Genomic DNA, 19208 nt, shown 5'->3' with positions numbered 1-19208 from the left:
ACACACACACACACACACACACACACACACACACACACACACACACAGCCTCCAGGCTACCCAGACCGCTTTCACCCTATTACACCGGGGGCCCCGGGAGGCGAGGAGGGTGAGAGTTGCCCAGAGCCCGGCCCCCGCCCCGGGACAGCATGCGCAAGCCCTGCCCCTGCTTCCTCTCCACCTGCCTGGGCTGACCGCGCTCCGCAGCGGTTCTGGCTCCCTGACGCCGCTGCTCGGGCTCCCTGACGCCGCGGCTCGGGGGCGGGGCGTCTCGAGGCTCCGCCCCTATGACGTCAGCCTAGCGGGGCGTGGCCTGGCAGGCGGTCGGAGGCTTCAGTCTCAGTCCCGCAGAGCGGCGACCGGAGGCAAGCATCCCGGCTCTGGCTTCTGCTCCCGCTCCGGAGGATGCGGCTCGACTAGGATGCTGCCGCGCCTGATAGTGCAGCTTCCGGCCCTCCTCAGCCTGCTCCTCGGCTTTCGCGCGCACGGTAAGGATCGGGGTCTAGCCCTGACCTCTCCGCGCCCGTCCCGCTCCCCCTCCTACCGGTCGTCACTCCTACATTAAAGTTCTGAGTCCCACGGAGAATCACGTCTGGTTTGCCCTCTACGGAGAGGGGCACCCATTATCTCCCTACTCCCCGAATCTCCCTCATTCTGGCAAGCCTGGGTCTCAGGCTCACCCGTTGTGGACGTGGAAGAGACTGAGATTGACTAGGGGAGGGGGAAGTATGGATAGAGAAGTTAAATGACCCCCCCCCACACACACAAGTCACCGTCCACCCGCCTCCCTGTGCGTCATAAATTTACCCCTGGCTTTTTTGTTGTTCTAGTTCAAATGAAGAGACTGCTGGTCCCTCTGGGGAATTACTTTGATCTCAGTCTGACTCTACCTTCCCTTAGCTCTCCGATTAATCTATTTCTGCCCCGTGCCATGTCACCCTATCTCAGCACTTTTCCCCCACTATTACCTGTCACCCCCATCGGATCATCCCTTCTCCTTCTTTAGCCCCCAGTGCTCTCCCACTGCCACCTGCCTCCCTCCTCCCTACTGCTACTCCTTAGCTCACCTAACCCAGCCAGAAATCCTGGAAAGTTTCTGCAATTGAAAAGACTAAATCCTGAAGGGAGAAAATGAAAGGGCTGGGAGCCGGAGGGACCAGGAGCGGAGGCAGGGAGAGCAGGGACTGAAACTGCTTCTACATGACGCCAGAATACGAAGTAAAACATGCAGTCACCATTCACATGATAGAGAGCTGAGCTGGGGATATGCAGCCCCAACACCACAATGACCCACTGTGTTTTTCACTTTCCGTATACTGTTTTGAAATCGAGACACAGACTTGAGGATCAAAGACAGTATAAGAAAGAAAGCAAGGGACCGGGACACATGTGCTGTCTAAGTGAGGATGACAGTCAGAAAAAAGAAGCATTATTAGAGAGACGATGAGAAGTTGGAGAACAAGGGAAGCCTGGGGGTCGCTGTCAGATGGAGAGACATTAAGGGATCGAGGAGGAGAGAAGAGGAGCTGAATGTGGGTATTGGCCTTGACGTACTTCATTGCATTCGATCGGCAAGACTCTTAAAGTAGGTGTATTTATCACATTCTTACAAATGAGAGAACAAGTTCAGGGAGGTTAAATGATTTGTCTGAGTCACACTAGCAAGTGCTAGTTTGAGGCTCTTGAAGTTAGTTTCCCGTGGTGAGAGGTGTAGCTGGCTGTGAGGGGAACACAGGAGGTGGAGAGAGGCACTGGTACTTAGTATATATCACCTTGGAGCCAAGGGTGCCAGCTCTTTGTGGAAACGTCCTCAGCCCAGTCTAGACCCAGGGCTGCCTGTTCCACTCAGCCTGAGGCTGGGCATGTGGCTGCAGTAAAGCCCTCCGAGAAGTGGGGGCAAGCACTCAGCTTGGGGTTCTGTGAAGAGAAACAGGTAGATGCCAACTAGCAGGATATCTGTGTACCCAAAGAACTCCAGAGAGGGGGGCCTTGGGCTAGAGCCAGGGCTGGGACCAGGGTGGGGACCAGGTGTGGGGACGGAGAGCAGGCCTTGGGATGGGGCTGGAGCAGGGACAGGGATTGGGCAGAGCCAGGGACCAGCTCATCTGAGAGCTCATTGTGGGCACATCTTAGCCCTCAGCCCCTGCCTTCTTGCCTGGGAGGCATCACACCGACCTTGGCTCTTCTCAACCAGCACTTCTGCTTCTGATCACCTACAGCACAGGACAGTGATTTAAGGACACTATACTAGCTCTGGGATCAGACGCATCTGGATTCAAAGGCCCACTCTACCGCTTACTACCCCATTGACCTTGGGCAAGTCACTTAGCCTCTCTGAACCTTCATTTCTTCTCTGGTGAAATTGGGGTAATAAATGCCTACCTTGTAGGATTACTGTGATAATTAAATGAGACAATATATGTAAAGTACTTAGCTGAGTGCTCAGCTCAAGGTAAAGTGCTCAGTAAATGGGAGCTGTTAGAATGCCTGCCACCATCACCACCATCATCTCCTCCCTGGCGGGGAGGTGGAGGGGACCTCTGCTAGCTCTGGTACTGACACTGTTCTCCCTGCGGACAGAACTGCCCAGACCTTCATCTGCGTGGTTTGAAGCAGAATTTTTCTACCACGTCCTCCACTGGACTCCCATCCCGAATCAGTCTGAAAGTACCTACTATGAAGTGGAGCTCCTGCGGTAAGCAAAAGGGAGGATGGAGAAAGGAGGGAGGTGAGTGAGGGAGTGGGTGAGTCCATCCCCTTCTACCCACCCTGGCATGGGAAGATACCTGCCTTGTTACTGAAATGATACCGGGAAGGACCCTGGCACATATCCATCAGTTGACAAGTACTGATCAAGTCTCATATGGGCAGAGTAGTGTGCTGGAAGCTCTGGGTGAGAAAGCCAAGGTATTGCCTTTATCCTCAAGATTTTTCCATGTTATTGGAAAAACAGGAAAAGCATCCGTAAGCCAGTTGGAGAACAAGGAAGCCCTAAGGACTACAGATGTAGTTGGGAGAAAGGAGGAATTGGGCTGTGTTGCAGGGAGTGGCAAGTCTTCCTGGATGAGTTGGCATCTGAGCTACTCGTATTCCAATCTAAGAGTCTTCTAGAGCACAGAGAAATTGGTACAGAGTCCCAGAACCAAGGGAGATCCCCTTGCAACTAGATACCCCGGACTAAAGGGAATACCCTGAGGGCTATACCGTCATGAGAGCTCTCCCCTGGCCTCTTGCTTCCCTCCTAAAGGAGTTAGGTTTGAGCACAAGTTCCTCTCCCAATGCCTACCCCGCTATCTCCCCAGGTATGGAGTAGAGCCCATCTACTGGAACCCCATCCGCAGCTGTAGCCAAACCTTGGTGCTGTCCTGTGATCTCACCATGCAGACCCTGGACCTGTATCATAGCAATGGTTACCGAGCCAGAGTCCGGGCAGTGGACGGAGGCCAGCACTCTAACTGGACCTCTCCCAACACCCGCTTCTCTGTGGATGAAGGTGCTTTTCCTCCCCGGGACCTAGAACATGGCTTTCAGGGTCCTTTCCGGCCGGAAGCTCTAGTCTAGAACTTTTCTTTCCATTCCCATAGCTCGCCTCATCTGCCTGGCTTCCTGGCCGGGGATTTAGTTGCCCAAACAAGCCTGAGTCAGGACTTTGGAGAAGGTTTAGATGAAAATAGCCAAGTTATTCAAGATTTAAAAGGGAACTGGAGTTGTTTATCCTACAGAAGAGAAGTCTTGGGGTGAGTTGGGGCAGCTGAGTCACGAGGGTCAGGTTGGTGTACTTGTAGGGTTCTGGGAGGGGAAGCAAATCCATAAGCACTCAGCATAGGGCAGCAAGCTGGAGGCAGAATTTCTATCAGGTCCTCCTCCCTTTAAGAATGAATTCCTCGGGGTCAGGGTGTGAGGCTTTGAAGCAGGGAGGTGCTATTGAAGCAAAGTTGGGAGTTTCTCTCTGCAGAGAGAAGAGAAAAGAATAAGCCCCAAATGTGATGGGATTCTTTCCTTCTGCAGATTGGGACTGACTGTGCTCTATGTGTGTGGCAAGGCTGCTCTGCAGAATTCAGAATGATGCTCTTGGAGGTCATTGTCTCCCAAATGCCTGCCCACAGGCCGGTACTCCACTGGCTGCAGAAACATCACTGAAGAGTGTGTTTAAAATAGGCATTTCCTGGGCTTCCCTGGTGGCGCAGTGGTTGAGAGTCCGCCTGCCGATGCAGGGGACACGGGTTCGTGCCCTGGTCCGGGAAGATCCCACATGCCAGGGAGCAGCTGTGCTCCGCAGCGGGAGAGGCCCATATACCGCAAAAAAAATAAAAATAAAAAAAATAGACCTTTCCAGGGCCCAGCTTCCAAAATTCAGATTCACTGTGTCTTGAGTGGGTCTGGGCATCTGCGTTTTTAACATGCTCCCCAGGATATCCTTATGTTCTGCCAGGTTGAGAAACCTGTAGCCCAGGTTTTAGGGTGGGTAAAGCTTGACCCTGGAGGCCAGGTATGGATGGGGTGCCCAGGCCCTCCCCAGGCTGCACGCCTCATGGTTTTGTCTCCCGACTCAGTGACTCTGACAGTTGCCGGCGTGAAGCTAGAGGTGCACGATGGCATCATCTTTGGGGTGATCCAGCTCCCCAGGCCCAAGATGGCCCCTGCAGGCGACACATATGAAAGCATCTTCCACAACTTCCGGGAGTATGAGATTGAGGTTCGCAAGGTACCAGGACGATATAAGGTATGGGATTCCCCAAGGCCAGGCTTCCCTTGTGTACCCCTGGGGAACTTTTCCATCAGAGTCGAGAGAGCTTGTGGGGCAAGTGGGGGTAGCCAAGATGGCCTGAGCCCTTAAACCTGTGCTTCTGCCAGGTGGCAGGGACGACAGTGCCCGCTAGGTGTCAGGCAGCGCAGGAGATGTTATAACTATTGCTTCCAACCCCCTTGCAGGTGGGGATTTTATTCCATGTTATAGATGGCAAAATGAAGCTCTCAGAGGCTATGAAAATGCCCAAGCACACTCCCATAAATGGGAGATCTGGAATCTGCAAAATCCATCCTCTTTCCTTTCAACCACAGTTGATTCTAGCCTCTTCTGGGATGGTCCTCAGTATCTATAAAATACTTCCTTTTTGCTTTTTTTTTTTTTTAACATCTTTATCGGAGTATAATTGCTTTACAAGGTTGTGTTAGTTTCTGCTGTATAACAAAGTGAATCAGCTATACATATACATATATCCCCATATCCCCTCCCTCTTGCGTCTCCCTCCCACCCTCCCTATCCCTCCCCTCTAGGTGGTCACAAAGCACCGAGCTGATCTCCGTGCTATGCCGCTGCTTCCCACTAGCTATCTATTTTACATTTGGTAGTGCTTATATGTCAATGCCACTCTCTTACTTCGTCCTAGCTTACCCTTCCCCCTCCCCGTGTCCTCAAGTCCCTTCTCTACGTCTGCGTCTTTATTCCTGTCCTACCCCTAGGTTCTTCAGAACCATTTTTTTTTTTAGATTCTACATATATGTGTTAGCATACAGTATTTGTTTTTCTCTTTCTGACTTACTTCACTCTGTATGACAGACTCTAGGTCCATCCACCTCACTACAAATAACTCATTTCGTTTCTTTTTATTGCTGAGTAATATCCCATTGTATATATGTGCCACATCTTCTTTATCCATTCATCTGTTGATGGACACTTAGGTTGCTTCCATGTCCTGGCTATTGTAAATAGTGCTGCAATGAACATTGTGGTACATGACTCTTTTTGAATTATGGTTTTCTCAGGGTATATGCCCAGTAGTGGGATTGCTGGGTCATATGGTAGTTCAATTTTTAATGTTTTAAGGAACCTCCATACTGTTCTCCATAGTGGCTGTGTCAACTTACATTCCCACCAACAGTGTAAGAGGGTTCCCTTTTCTCCACACCCTCTCCCGCATTTATTGTTTGTAGATTTTTTAATGATGGCCGTTGTGACCTGTGTGAGGTGATACCTCATTGTGGTTTTGATTTGCATTTCTCTAATGATTAGTGATGTTGAGCATCCTTTCATGTTTGTTGGCAACCTGTATGTCTTCTTTGGAGAAACGTCTACTTAGGTCTTCTGCCCATTTTTGGATTGGGTTGTTGTTTTTTGATATTGAGCTGCATGAGCTGCTTGTATATTTTGGAGATTAATCCTTTGTCAGTTGCTTCATTTGCAAATATTTTCTCCCATTCTGAGGGTTGTCTTTTCGCCTTGTTTATGGCTTCCTTTGCTCCTTTTTGTTTTTAATACAAACTAAATCATGGTAATCACAGAGATCTTGGGCTGCCTCGATAATGCAGGGTTTTTTATCTTAGAAAAAGACCTCTAAAGGGGGTTGGCCTTCAGTGCTTTAGAGCATCTCTAAAGCCCCTTCGGCTCTCAGCTTGCATATGGCATGGAACAAGGATATCGTGTTTACTGCTCTGATTGTTTTCGTTTCAGTCCCATGACAAGATAAAACATGAAAACTTTAACCTCCCAGTCCCGAGAGGGGTGGGAGAGTTCTGTGTCAGGGTGAAACCATCTGTCAGCTCCCGAGTGAACAAGGAGGTCTGGTCCAAGGAGGAGTGCATCGTGCTCACCCCGCAGTGTGAGTTGGTCAGGGCTGCTGTCTGGGCAGAAGGGAGGCAGGAAGGGCCTCTCACTTCTGAAAAGCATTCCACTGAGGGCTGCCGATGTGGGGAACTGTGCTAGGTGCCCCCCAACTGCGACACAGCTCTCCATCCTCACACAGCTCTATGAAAGAGCTCCTATTGTCCCCATTTTAGAGATGCAGAAACTGAGGCTCAGTACCTATAAGCAACTTCCAGGGTGTGGCCACAAAGCCAGGTCTCCCAGCTCTGCGGGTGCTTCCACTGGAGCCCAGCTGCGCTCCCAGGAGCCCTTCTGCAGCACTCCTCAGCCAGCTGTGGTGGTTCCTGTTTGTTACATTCCTCCGCTGTCTTTTCTTAGAGCTGGGGGCACCAAGGGCTTCTCCGAACTTCCCCTCCTCCCCCTCAGAGGAAAGCAGAACTGAGCTGACTCCTCCCCACAGCTGCAAAAGTCAGCAAATACTGTGCCAGGCTCTCAGCCCGGTGCTGGAAAGGGGAGGGAGGGAAGGGAAAATGGCATGTGAAGGCTGTGGTTCTGCCCACAAGGATCTTACAGTCTGGCTGGGAAGACAGGGTGTGCCCAGAGCAGGCTGTAACTAGCTACTCAGGACAACATATGTCAAGTGCCCAGCGAATCATGCCAACAGTCAGTGCGCTGGGAGTGCCCGGTCCAGTGTGGGCAGCGTCCAGCAATGACCAGAGGGACTCCTTACTTTTCTGCAGTACATTTCAGTTTATGGCAGACACGCACAAACTCATTGTCATTTCAGCCTCACTCTGCCTTACTGAAGCAGAGGAAGGCACCATCTGTGTGCCAGGCGGCCTTAAGAGCTTTTCAACATCCACTCACTGATATAGAAATAGTTTTGTATACAGGTCTAGGTTCAAATCTCAGCGTCGTCACTTATGAAATATACGACCTTGGGCAACTTGCTTAACCCCTCTGGGCCTCAGGATGCTAACCTATAAAAATAGGGAAGATAATAGTATTCACCTCCTAAGGTGGCTATAAGAATCAGGTGACATAGTACAGTAGTCCCCCCCCCCTTATCTGAAGGGCATACGTTCCAACACCCCCAGTGGATGCCTTGAAAGCATGTATATATACACTATGTTTTTTCTCTATACATACATACCTATGACAAAGTTTAGTTTATAAATTAAACAAAAATTTAAGAGAATGCCCAAATTGACACCATCACTACTCTTGCACTTTGGGGCCATTATTGAGTAAAATAAGGGTTACTTGAACACAAGCACGGGATACCACAACAGTCCATCTGATAACTGAGGCAGCCACTGAGTGACTCACGGGTGGGATCTGCTGGACAGAGGGATGATTCATGTCCCGGGCCAGACAGAGTGGAGCAGTGTGAGATATCATCATGCTACTCAGAACGGCACACGATTTAACTGATGCATTGTTTATTTCTGGAAATCTTCCATTTAACGTTTTTGGACCACAGTTGAACACAGGTTAACTGAAACCACGAAAAGCAAAACCACAGATAAGGGGGGATATTATAAAGGGCTTGGTTCATGGAAAGTGCTGTGTGCTTCACAGCCATCTATGAGGTAGGCACTTTTATTTTGCCCATTTCGTAGACGGTAAAACTAAGGCTCAGATAGGCTAACTAATTTGTCCACAGCCTCACAGCTAGTAAGTGGTAGAGCTGGGATTTGAACCCAGGTCTGGCTGCTCCCAAAGCCTCCCTTCTTACCTGCTGTACCATCCTGCCCCACCACTATGTATGCCTTCATGTGAGTTTTGTGCAGAGAGCTGGAGGCCATGTGTCTAGTGAGGGAATCCTTCAGGGCAGAGGTTGGAGGGCCAGGCAGGGACTCTCAAGAATCCTGGCGTGGCCTCCAGAGTTGTGGCCTAGAGGTAACCTGGGGGGGGTGTGGGGGGGGTCACTCGGCCCCTCACCGAGAGGCTCCTGAGAGGGGCCATGGGATCCTCGGGGACTGCCCCTCCATATCCCATGGCACCAGGCTATAAACCCATCGCTCTGGGCCCACAGATTTCACCGTGACCAACCTCAGCATCTTCTTCACCTTTGTCCTGCTGCTCTGTGGAGCCCTGGCCTTCTTCCTGGCCCTCCAGCTGTATGTGCAGCGCCGGGGGAAGCTGCCCACCGTCCTGGTGAGTCTCACGGGGAGGCCACTGCCCCATCCTTCCCGGCCCCACCAGGACTCCGGGAGGCAGGGAGAACCCTCCCAGGCAGGCCGTGTACCCTCAGCCCTGACATTATCAGAGGCACCTTCATCAAGCACCATGGGGGTGGAGGGAGGGCTTGAATGCCAAGCCCAGCACGGAGAATGTTGCCTTATAGTGGCCCAGATAAGACACAGTAATCCCAACCCGCCATGCGCCATTTTGTTACTATTTGCCAATAATTGGCCACAAACCAGCCCCTGTGCATTAGTACCTCGGAGTCAGGTAGTTATAGCCTCACTTTACAACTGAGGAAACTGAGGCGTAGAGAGATTGTTACATGCAGAGGGTCCCACAGCCAGGAAGAGTCAGGGCCGGAGCCCAGCCTTTCCCATCCCTAGAGGTTGGCGATGGGTGCTCTGGAACAGGCAGACAAAGGGCTGCTGTCAGTGTGGGAGAGAGCAGAGCGGAGAGGTGATGCTGAGAGGCGAGCATCTCCGGACCTTCCCACAGCCTATCCTCTTGCTACACAGTGCTGACAAACACCGCATTTGCAGTCAGCCGGCCTCCAAAGTTCAGCTTGCCACATTGAGCAGCATTTCCAGACCACAGCCCGTCTCTGGCCTGGGATTCAGACTGGACCAAAGGTGGTCCCCACAGCTGACATTACTGTGATGGTCGAGGGCTCAGCTGTAAGGGTGGGCTCCTTCAGGGAGACCAGGGCCCAGGGAAGCTCACAGCTGGAAGGGGACCCTCCACAAGGATCCCAGGATCTCTAGGAAAAATAAGGAGAGAGACAGAGGCCCTGTGAAATTATTTTGAGTAAGAACTCTGGGATGGGGATGGAGGGGAGAGAAGAGGGGTGGGGCTGCCTGGTGAGTGCACCAAGGAACCTGCCCTCAGGGATGGGTAACTAGACAGCAGAGTGGTAGGAAAGGACCACTGGATGGGAGAGTCTTAGTTGGGCTTAGTTGGGAAGAGGCATCTAGTAAGAGAGAGGTAGCTGTTGAGTTACAGTTACCGAGCAAATACAACATGCAAAATGTTGTACGGAAGCAGCTGAGTAATGTGGCCACTGGTCCCAAGGGGCTTGATTACGTCTGGTGGGGCAGCCAACGAATCAACGATTAAGTTTAATGCAAACCAGTGAAATGGACACAGATGCAAAAATGCCAAAGGAGACGACAAGCAACCTCTGTTTTTGTTGTTCTTTCTGAACATTTGGATCACAGAATTGACTTGTCCTCATGAGTTTTTTCGTCCTCAAGATAAGTACAGCCCAGTTTCCTTCCTCTAACGATCACAGCCGTTACTAACTTTATAAATAACATGCACTTGCTTGTTCTCATTCATTAGCTGCTTTGATCTGATCTTCAATGATTATCAAAGAAAGCATTGTTAGACAATGGGGATTACAGATCAGGACAGTTGAGTACCAATTCCAGATCTATTTGTTCTTTGCTGCTGTGTGACACTGGGCAAGTCATTTAACTTCTCTGAGGTTCAGTTTTCTCCTCTAGGAAATAGAGATAATAATACTTCTTTAGAGAATTATTAGAGAGTAAAATTCAGTTCACCAAGTGTTTATTGAGTGCTTTCTCTGTACCAGGCACTGTTCTAAGTATTTTACATGCATGAACCACAACTTGAGAAGGCAATACTGTCATTACTTCCATTTTGCATAGGAGGAACTAAAGCACAGAGAGGATAAATGATTTGGCCAAGGTGACACAGCTGATAAGAGGCAGACCTGGGATTTGAACCCGTGAAGTCTGGCTCCAGAATACACATCCTTAGTCACCAAGCCACATGATATCAATAGGGATACAACCAATAAGAGTTGCATTAGAGTCATCACATACAAAAGGAACAAGGGCAGATGTGCAACAGTGAGTCAGTAAGTCAGTCAACAAACCTTTGGAGTGCCTACTATGTGCCAGCTCAGTTTAAGCTCTGGGAACAGAGTGGCCCATAAGAACAGACGACTCCTGCCCTCAAGGAGTTTCTATTCTCTTGGGGTTGGAGATCGTGTGTGTGTGTGTGTGTGTGTGTGTGTGTGCATGTGGGGGCACAGAAAACAAAAAAATAACTCCAGGAACTAAGTGCTAGGAAAAAATAAACTGTGTTAATGGGAAGAGAGTGTCTGGAGCACTGCTTTAGCAAGGGTGATTGGGAAAGTTTCTCTGAGGAGATGACATCTGAATTGAGACCTGAACGATAAGGAGGATACAGCCATACAAAGTGCTAGGAGAAGAGTATTCCAACCAGGAGTAGCCTGTGCAAAGGCCCTGAGACGGCACTGTCCAGAGCAAAAGGAACACCAGTGCGGCTGGGGCACAAAAGCAAGGGGGAGAGAGGTTAATTGACTACCCTGGGCCTCTGGGCAATTAATGGGGAACGAGGCCCCCTCAGCTGCTAGCTCTGCTTGTTTCACTGCCCCACGCTGCAGCCAGGCTGTGTTTATGTGAGTCACTCAGGGAGTGAAGAAATTAACTCGGTGTCTCACATCCAGCGTTGTAAGAGATGAAATGAATAACATGGGATAGGATAGGACAGGACAATACAATAGATCACAGTGCACAGGTAGTAACGATAAGTATTATTTTGTGAAATTGGTTTCAATCATATATGAGTTATATATTTATGGGCTATTTACATACAGGTTATTGTGTAACATATTTCTTACTTGGGGTCATAGTGGAAAAGAGTCTGAAACACATTTCTAGATCTCAGTGGGTCCAGCCTGCTTTCGGGTTTGAAAAGCACTGCTGATAGAGCCTCCCGAGAATGTTCACCTTTCCCTGCAGCCTCCCATTCTGCCTGTCATTCTGTCCGAACTCCGAGAATACAGGCTTCTTAGGTATCTGGCCTGAGTCAAACTGAGAATTGCATGAGGAGGAAAACTCAATTCTGAACCAAAACCGAAAGGACAAGTGGCAGTGTACTCCAGGCTCTGCAGGACCCCTCTGTTGGAGCAGTACCTCCTGAACCCCTGGCCTCCCCTGGCCACACTGGGGCGGGTTCCTGCAGGTGACCCTCCCACCCCTCACTCTACCCTCTCCTCCCCAGGTCTTCAAGAAGCCCAGTCCCTTCAGCCTCATCAGCCAGCTTTCCTGCCCAGAGACCCAAGACACCATTCACCCCCTCGATGAGCAGGCCTTCCCCAAGGTGTCCCCAGAGCTGAGGAACTCGGAGCTGCACGGCAGCACGGACAGTGGCTTCAGCAGTGCCAAGCCATCCCTGCAGACTGATGAGCCCCAGTTCCACCTCCCTGCCCCCCACCCCCAGGCTGGGGGTACTTTGGGAAAGGGGGCGCCCCGGTTGCCGGAGGACAGCTGCAGTAGCGGCGGCAGCAAAAGTACAGACAGCGGGATCTGCCTGCAGGAGCCCAGCCTGAGTCCTGGCTCGGAGCCCAGCTGGGAGCCGCAGGCGGGGAGCGACAGCCGGGACCAGCTTGACAGTGGCATTGGCCTGGTCCAGAACCCTGAGGGGCAGCCTGAGGATGTTCAGGGTGGCTCAGCTTTGGGCCCTGTGAGTCCCCTGGGACCGGAGGTGGCTGCGGGAGAAGACCCAGCTGCGGGGGCCTTCCAGGGCTACCTGAAGCAGACCCGGTGCCCGGAGGAGAGGGCAGCCGAGGCGGGCGGCCTGGAAGAAGAGTCCTCCTCAACAGATGGCCTTGGCCCCAAATTCAAGACATGCGTGGACGCTGAGGTGGACTGGCCTCTACCAGCCCTGGCCAAGGGCTATTTGAAACAGGACCCCCCAGAAATGACTCTCACTCCCTCAGGGGCCCCAGCTGGACAGTGGAACCCACCAACTGAGGATTGGTCACTCCTGGGCTTGACCCGCTGTGGTGACCTTGGAGCATCTGACTGGAGCTTTGCCCACGACCTTGCCCCTCTGGACGGTGTGGCAGCCCCAGGCGGTCTCCTGGGCAGCTTTGACTCAGACCTGGCCGCCCTGCCACTCATCTCCAGCCTGCACTCAAGTGAGTGACTCGGGCCAGAGGGCTGCTTTTGGTTTCCGCTGCACCCTGCCTGGACCCAGAGGGGCCCCAGGGGATGAAAGTGAAGCACGAGGCCAGTCTGGGCACTTTTCTGCAAGCGTAGTGAGGCCAGCGCCAGGCCTGGTAAGTGTCCAGGGCAGGAGGACACTCAACTAGCACAGGGTACATGTGTGGCATTGGCCTCCTCTGCAGACGGGGCCCTGCAGACTCTGGCGGAACTGAGAAGGGCAGGGCAGAGATCTCCACCTCCTTGGGATGCTTCCCATATTGTGAAGGACTGCTTGCTCAGGGGAATCATGGGGCCTTTTGGAGTCGTGGTGAGGCCACCAGGCTGAAGTCAGCTCAGAGAGCCAGGCCGCCCTGCTGAGGTCAGCCATGTGTCAGGGCCTCCAGCAGGATAGAGGGCCGAGAGGATGGAGGCTTCAGGGCCTCGCTGCAGGGGCCATTTCTAGGAGGTAAAAGAGGGAGCAGGGGTCAAAGGGAGCTGAGATGCAGAAGGGGGCTTCTGGCTCAGAATCCAGTGCTCTGGGGATGGCTTGTGTCCATCTGCAGACAGCACCCTCTTTCAAGCAACTAGAGCAGCATCCCCCTGGGGCACTTGGAGTGGCCAAGCCATGCACTACCCTTACCCTGCTGCCCACACCATCTTGCTGACAGTACCAGCGAAACCATGGGTGTTTGTACTGGTCAAAACTCAGGCCTTCAGGTGGCCTCTAGGCTTGGACGCCACCTTATCTGCCCAAGAGGGTCAGGGTTAGGACCTGCACTGTGTTTGCTGCTGACATCCAGCTATAGGACAGGACACTGGGGTAGGGTCTCTGTTCAATGATCAGCTGTGCGACCTTGGGCCAGCCACTTCTCAGAGGGCCTCAGTTATCCCATCTGTGATGTAAAGAATCTCCAGGGGACCCTTCTAGATGATGGATGGATGATAGCCAAGCTGGCTTCTGGGGTAACATCTCCAACCCCAACTGACCCTGGGTAGGGAGGAAGCCATGCCTTCACAGAGCTGGCTTCTTTCCCGTGCTGCAGGCTAACTGATGTAGCAAGAGTGCATGGCATTGTGCTGAGAGAACCACCAGACCCTGGGCCCAGAGAGGGGGCAGGTGTGGGCCCTGCTTCCCCACAGTCAGTTTAGAATCTGTCTGCAAAGCCAGTTTACAATCCGTGGGCAGGGAACCTGGGAGGGGTGATAGGCCTGGGGCGTGCCCACCGCCCAAGTCATCCTCGGCCCTGTGTTTTCCGTGGCATTCTGGGAATAGACATCAGGCCCAGGGAATCCAGCCAGAGCCCCTTCCACTCTGCCAGGAAGCTCGTAGGCGCCAGTCCGATAATAACTCCCTCTAGAAACAGGCTTGAAGGAGGGGTTTCTCAGCGTTTCCTTGGAAGGTTTATTTATTTATTTTGTTCATTTATTTATTGAAGAGGCAGCAAGATACAGGGAAAGAGTTCTGGGTATTTCGATAGCCTAGGAGTTCTCATTCTGATTTCACTGTTTCTAGCCGTGTGACCGTGGGAAAGCCACTTTTCCTCATCTGTGAAACCAGAAAACGTTGTCTGACTTGTTTCATTCATAAGGGTGTGAGGTTCCACTGACGACGAGGATGTGAATGTGCCTTGAACGCAGGCTCTGTAAATGAGTGACATGTGTTCTTTCTTCCAATAAATTGTCAGAACCACAGGAATCTTGGGAAACCAATCAGATTTCTGATGACACAGTGGCTGGTAGAGGCATCAAGTTGTTGACGATCGAGAATGATAATGAGTAGATGTGCGATGTCACTTTAAGCTACCAAGACTGAGGACTTAGGCTCAAATCAGGTCCAAGTCGTCATGTTAACATTTATTTTCTGTGACCTTGGGCAAGTTTCTTACTAAGTTCCAGTTTCTTCATCTATAAAATGGGAATAATCATTCCTCATGGGGATGTCAGGAGGTTTAAATGAGATCACACATGAAGAGTTACATTTAAAGCTGTATAGGGAAATGGACAGTTTTTCTTGGAAACAGGTGAAAATGAAAGAGATCATGAAAAATGTATGTTATGTGACGAAATTGCTGAAAGAGTACGTGAGGAAAGATAATGAATGCAACGTAAGGTACAGAGCATGTAAAGTAATGAGAGGTAATGAAAATGAGTGTAAATGAAAGAGTATGCAGAGGGTTCTTCAAGAAGACTGAAAAGGAAACAGTGGGACAGAAAACACTATCTTTTGGATGTGAATTCTGACAACTTGAAAGGAGACCCGACAGCCCCTCCCTTCCAGGCAGACAGCAGACCAGGCATTCCTGGAGCCCCGCCAGCTGCTCTCCCCAACGTGGACGTGTATCCCAGCAGTGCTTCTCATAAGTGCAGAAGCCATCTGCATTCAATTCTAAAAGCAGCCTCCCCCTTCCACAAAAAGCCACGTGTGGGTTTCAGGCTCTCCCCGAGCTCAGCCCAGCCGGTGGAGCAGACCCAGGGCTTGGGGCCTGAGTTTGGGGTACACTTTGCTCTTTGTCGCAGCCTGGATCCTCCAGGAGGTGGTCGGGGACACCACATCTCTGTTCCCCTGTGTCATCTCTGATGATGCCTCTCCCCTTTTACTCTGAGAAAATAACCAGTTCTGGGGAAGCACTGATCCTGTCTTCAGAGAACTTGACTAATCTTATACCGTTTGGGACCTGCTCAGACTTTTGCCCCGAAGGCCTCCTTGTCAAATTGGTGTATGGGGTTGGTCACTTCCTCCTGGAAATGAGTGTTGGAGATGGCGTCCGCCCAAGGGAAAGGCCTCTGGGGCAGGTTGGATGAAGCCTGGCTGAGACATGAATAGGAAGTTTCAGAGAGTAAGACGAATCCCTCTCAAGGAACTGAGGCCAGTTTGGATGGAAGAGAGGAAGCATGGAGTAGTTCAAAGGAGAGAGTGGAGTCCAAGCACGTGAGCTCTTGCAGCAGGCTTCCCTTATGTGGAAGGAGTAGGAGTTTGTGCCGGGTCTCCTCCTCTTTTAAGCTGCTTTCTGACCACCCAGCACGGCCAGGGCCATGGGATAAACTGAGCGAGTTCTTCCAAACAGCAGTGAGACACTGCCAGGCTTCTTGGGAATTTGGAATAAAGTCTCCAAGAGATGGCCCCGTTTGTTCCTACACTGAGAAACCTCCTTCGAGGGCTTTTCTAAGCTGAAGGATGGGTGATTCTGCATTTCTATGAGCTAATGGAACTTCCTCTTAGTAAGGAGGTGGGAAGTGGGCATTCTACTGAACTCTGTTTTCCTGAGTTTGTAAATAGCTATAGTCAAAGAGTCTGCCTCGTCTTTCCCCAAAGATCTCCATCCCTCCCCAACCCACTCCCAATGCACACACGGTCACAGGACACACACCACCCCTGAGATGGTCCCACCCACTGCACTGAATGGAGCCCACAGGGCAGTGCAGGTGGAGGGTCGCTGAGCCCCGCCCACGAACGGCAAAGAAGGGGGTCTTGCTGTGCCCACCTGGGACAGCACACTGGTAACCATGTGAGGTAGTTCTAGCAGTTAAGGCTGATTTTATCAAACCGCAGTCTAGAGGACACTAGGTACTAGAAGGCATGACTCATCTATTTCCTGTAGTGCTCATGGGTTTCTTTTAAAGCAAATCCACAATTAAAAATTTCTGATTAATCATTTATGATCACTTTTGTTGATAAGCCACCACACCTCACTATCAGCTTGATCTTAACTTCATTTTCACTCCCATAAACATTCAAAAAGGGTGCTGGGACCCAGTAAACACTGACAAGGGTTGGGTGAGGTGAAAGTTGTGTTTTAGAAAGATAACCCTGGTCAGTACACAACAGGGTCAATACACCCTGGCATGAGTCAGAAGGAACCAGGCAGAATGCAGGGTGAACTGTCGGAGGCATTCCTTGTCAGCATTTCATTTCTTCAAGAAACACATTATTAAGCATGTACTACGGGCCCAACATGGCACTCGGCCCTGGGTCCAGAGTGGTGAACAAAAGATGTACAGCTTCATGGAGGGCACCTCTGCTTATGAAGATAATCACCAAGCTACTCAACAGACTAACAAACATATTACTATAATCAGTGATAAGTGCCATGAAGGAAACTAATGTCCACACACGAGATGGAGGCAAGCAGCAGAGAAACTGAACAGGAGGTTGTATTAGTCAGCTCAGGCTGCTACAACAAAATACCGTGCTTCAACAACACCACAGTTATTTCTCACTGTTCTGGAGGCCAGAGGTGTTGGCAGGTTCATTTCTTGGTGAGGGCTCTCTTCCTGACTTGCAGATGAGGCTAAAGATTCATGATGGCCCCTTCTCCTTCTCCTTCCATAGTGGGATGGGATGGGGGTAGGGGTGGTAGAGAGCTCTGGTTTCTCTCCCTCTTCTTGTAAGGATACTTTTTCCACTGTGAGGGCTCCTCTCTCACAACCTCATCTAACCCTAATCACAAAGGCCCCACCTCCTAATACCAGCACATTAGGGGTTAGATGAGACATATGAATGGGGGGACCACAAACATTCAGTCCACGACAGAGGCTTAAACAATAATCCAATTAAATGAGCAGGGACAGTGGGAAGAGAAGAAGTGACAGATTCAAAAGACAATGTGAAGGGAGAATTGGCAAGACTTGATGACAACCTGGAGTGAGAGAAACAGGAATCAGAGGTACGAATCATACTTCAATGTGGATGATGAGAAAAGTGAAATATGGCCGTGGAAGGGAGACATGGGCATGGGGGAAAAGGGGAGATGGTGAGCTCTGGAGTTGATATGACAGGTCAGCCAAGGAGACGATCCTCCAGCAGTTGGCAAGGCGGGCCTGGCACTGGGTGAGGGCTCAGAGCTGAGGATTCGGATACGAAAGCATTTGTGCTATGACCCACTTAGGTCAAGTTCTCATTCAAAGGTATGGAGAAGACCACCAAGCTCCTCTGCAGCCAATATACAGTTAAAATACTCACCTCATGATCGCCCAACCAGAGGAAAAGCAGGCTGCCATTCCTCTGCTCTTAGCCATGCCTGCGCTGGGCACCTGTCTTGCAGACCCCACTGTCATTGGTGCCATGTTGTTCCTTGGACAATCACAGCCCATCACAAGGGTGCAGCTGAGGGTTTTTAGTAAATCAGCTGATCTGTGGGGCTGGTTAGCTCTGGAGTAGGCACAGGGAGGGGTGCTGGTGATGATTGGTACATGATGAGCAAAGGTCTGGGTGTGGGTGCCACACCTGTATACCTCTACCTGCACAACGAAGGAGGGGCTGGTGGAGGTTAAGTCCTCATGATGGCCCTGGAGAGAACAGTAACATTCTTCAGGATCCTGCTACCTAGTCATGCAAATCCTAGGCACCCCTCTACCTATCCCCCAGGGCACTCAAATCACCTGGGGGTACTTGTCTTCCTAAGCTTTTCCTCAAGGCCCAGAATTTCTAAGGCTAGTTCCCAGGGACCTGCTTAATAAACAAGTTCCAGGTGATCAAGTTGCAGGTGATTCCCATATACATTAAAGTCTGAGAGTCACTGCTTTCGAGAATAACTTGATGATTTGCTGCTTGTTCTATTAAACTCAACCCTTCTCTCCTCACTGCTCCTAGATGGTACCACCCAGTCCATACCTTTAAATGCCATCTGGATGCTGGTGACTTCCAAACACCCAAGCAGGACTTCTCCCTAACTCTGCTGCCTCCTGAGCAGCTCCATTTAGATGTCTAGCACGCATCTCAAAAATATGTCTGCAGCAGAACTCTTGACTCCCTCACACACTCATTCCTCCCCCAGTCTTCCCCTCCTGAGTAAATGCACCATCATTTACCCAGTTGTTCATAACAAAAAACCAGGAGTCATCCCTTCACAACCCACATCTGATCCATCAGGTAGGTCCTATCAGCTCCACCTTCCAAATAGATGGCGAACCCAACCACTTGTCACCACCCCCACATGATCATCCTGGTCAAATCCATTATCATGTCTCACCTGGACCACTGTTCATCCCCTTCCTGCCCCTCTATTTCCACTCCGGCTCCGTTAGTCTAATCCAGCATGATCTGTACAGTATACTTACTCTAGTGCAGTAGCCAACGTGATCTTTATAACATACGACTCAGGTCATGTTATTCCCCTGCTGGAAGCCCTCTCCTTTGCTCTTGGTCCAAATCCAGATGAGCTGGTACCTGCCCACTCTCTCGACACACCTGCTGCAGCCTCCCCCTGCCCACTCTGCTTCAAGCTAATTTCCATCTCAGGTCATTTGCCCTTGCTCCTCCCAGGTCTTATCCTGCATTCCCTCCTCATTTAATTCACGTGTCTCCTCAAATGGAGACTCTTTGAAGAAGTCTCTCCTCACCACCCTCCCCAAGTATCCGCCCCATCTCTACTTCATCCCTCTATCCCCAGCTTACTTCCTTCAGAGCACTTATCATTATCTGAAGTGACATGATCGATTTATGTGTTTATTTGCTCATA

General features: G+C 50.9%; 1 protein-coding gene across 6 annotated transcripts; it reads left to right on the top strand.

Annotated features, from left to right (window-relative positions):
• The first annotated feature begins 334 nt into the window (after positions 1-334).
• Positions 335-14482, top strand: IL10RA (interleukin 10 receptor subunit alpha). Of its 6 annotated transcripts, none has more exons than XM_027082195.1 (7): positions 335-488; positions 2581-2695; positions 3303-3493; positions 4554-4723; positions 6452-6599; positions 8622-8743; positions 11825-14482. In XM_027082195.1, the coding sequence occupies exons 1-7, from the start codon at positions 422-424 to the stop codon at positions 12749-12751; spliced, it is 1740 nt and encodes a 579-aa protein (XP_026937996.1). In that variant the 5' UTR covers positions 335-421; the 3' UTR covers positions 12752-14482. The 6 variants fall into 6 exon arrangements, with proteins under 6 accessions (XP_026937996.1, XP_026938001.1, XP_026937999.1 ...); XM_027082200.1 differs by lacking the exons at positions 335-488; positions 2581-2695 and adding exons at positions 3585-3737; positions 4009-4077 and having other exon boundaries at positions 3377-3493; XM_027082198.1 differs by lacking the exons at positions 335-488; positions 2581-2695 and adding exons at positions 3585-3737; positions 4009-4143 and having other exon boundaries at positions 3377-3493.
• The last annotated feature ends 4726 nt before the right edge of the window (positions 14483-19208 follow it).

Source organism: Aethalodelphis obliquidens, unplaced genomic scaffold, assembly GCF_003676395.1.
Source record: "Aethalodelphis obliquidens isolate GAN/ISIS:26980383/991018 unplaced genomic scaffold, ASM367639v1 scaffold46, whole genome shotgun sequence".
In the NCBI taxonomy this organism is placed as follows: Eukaryota; Metazoa; Chordata; class Mammalia; order Artiodactyla; family Delphinidae; genus Aethalodelphis; species Aethalodelphis obliquidens.
This window is presented reverse-complemented; position numbering and strand designations above follow the sequence as displayed.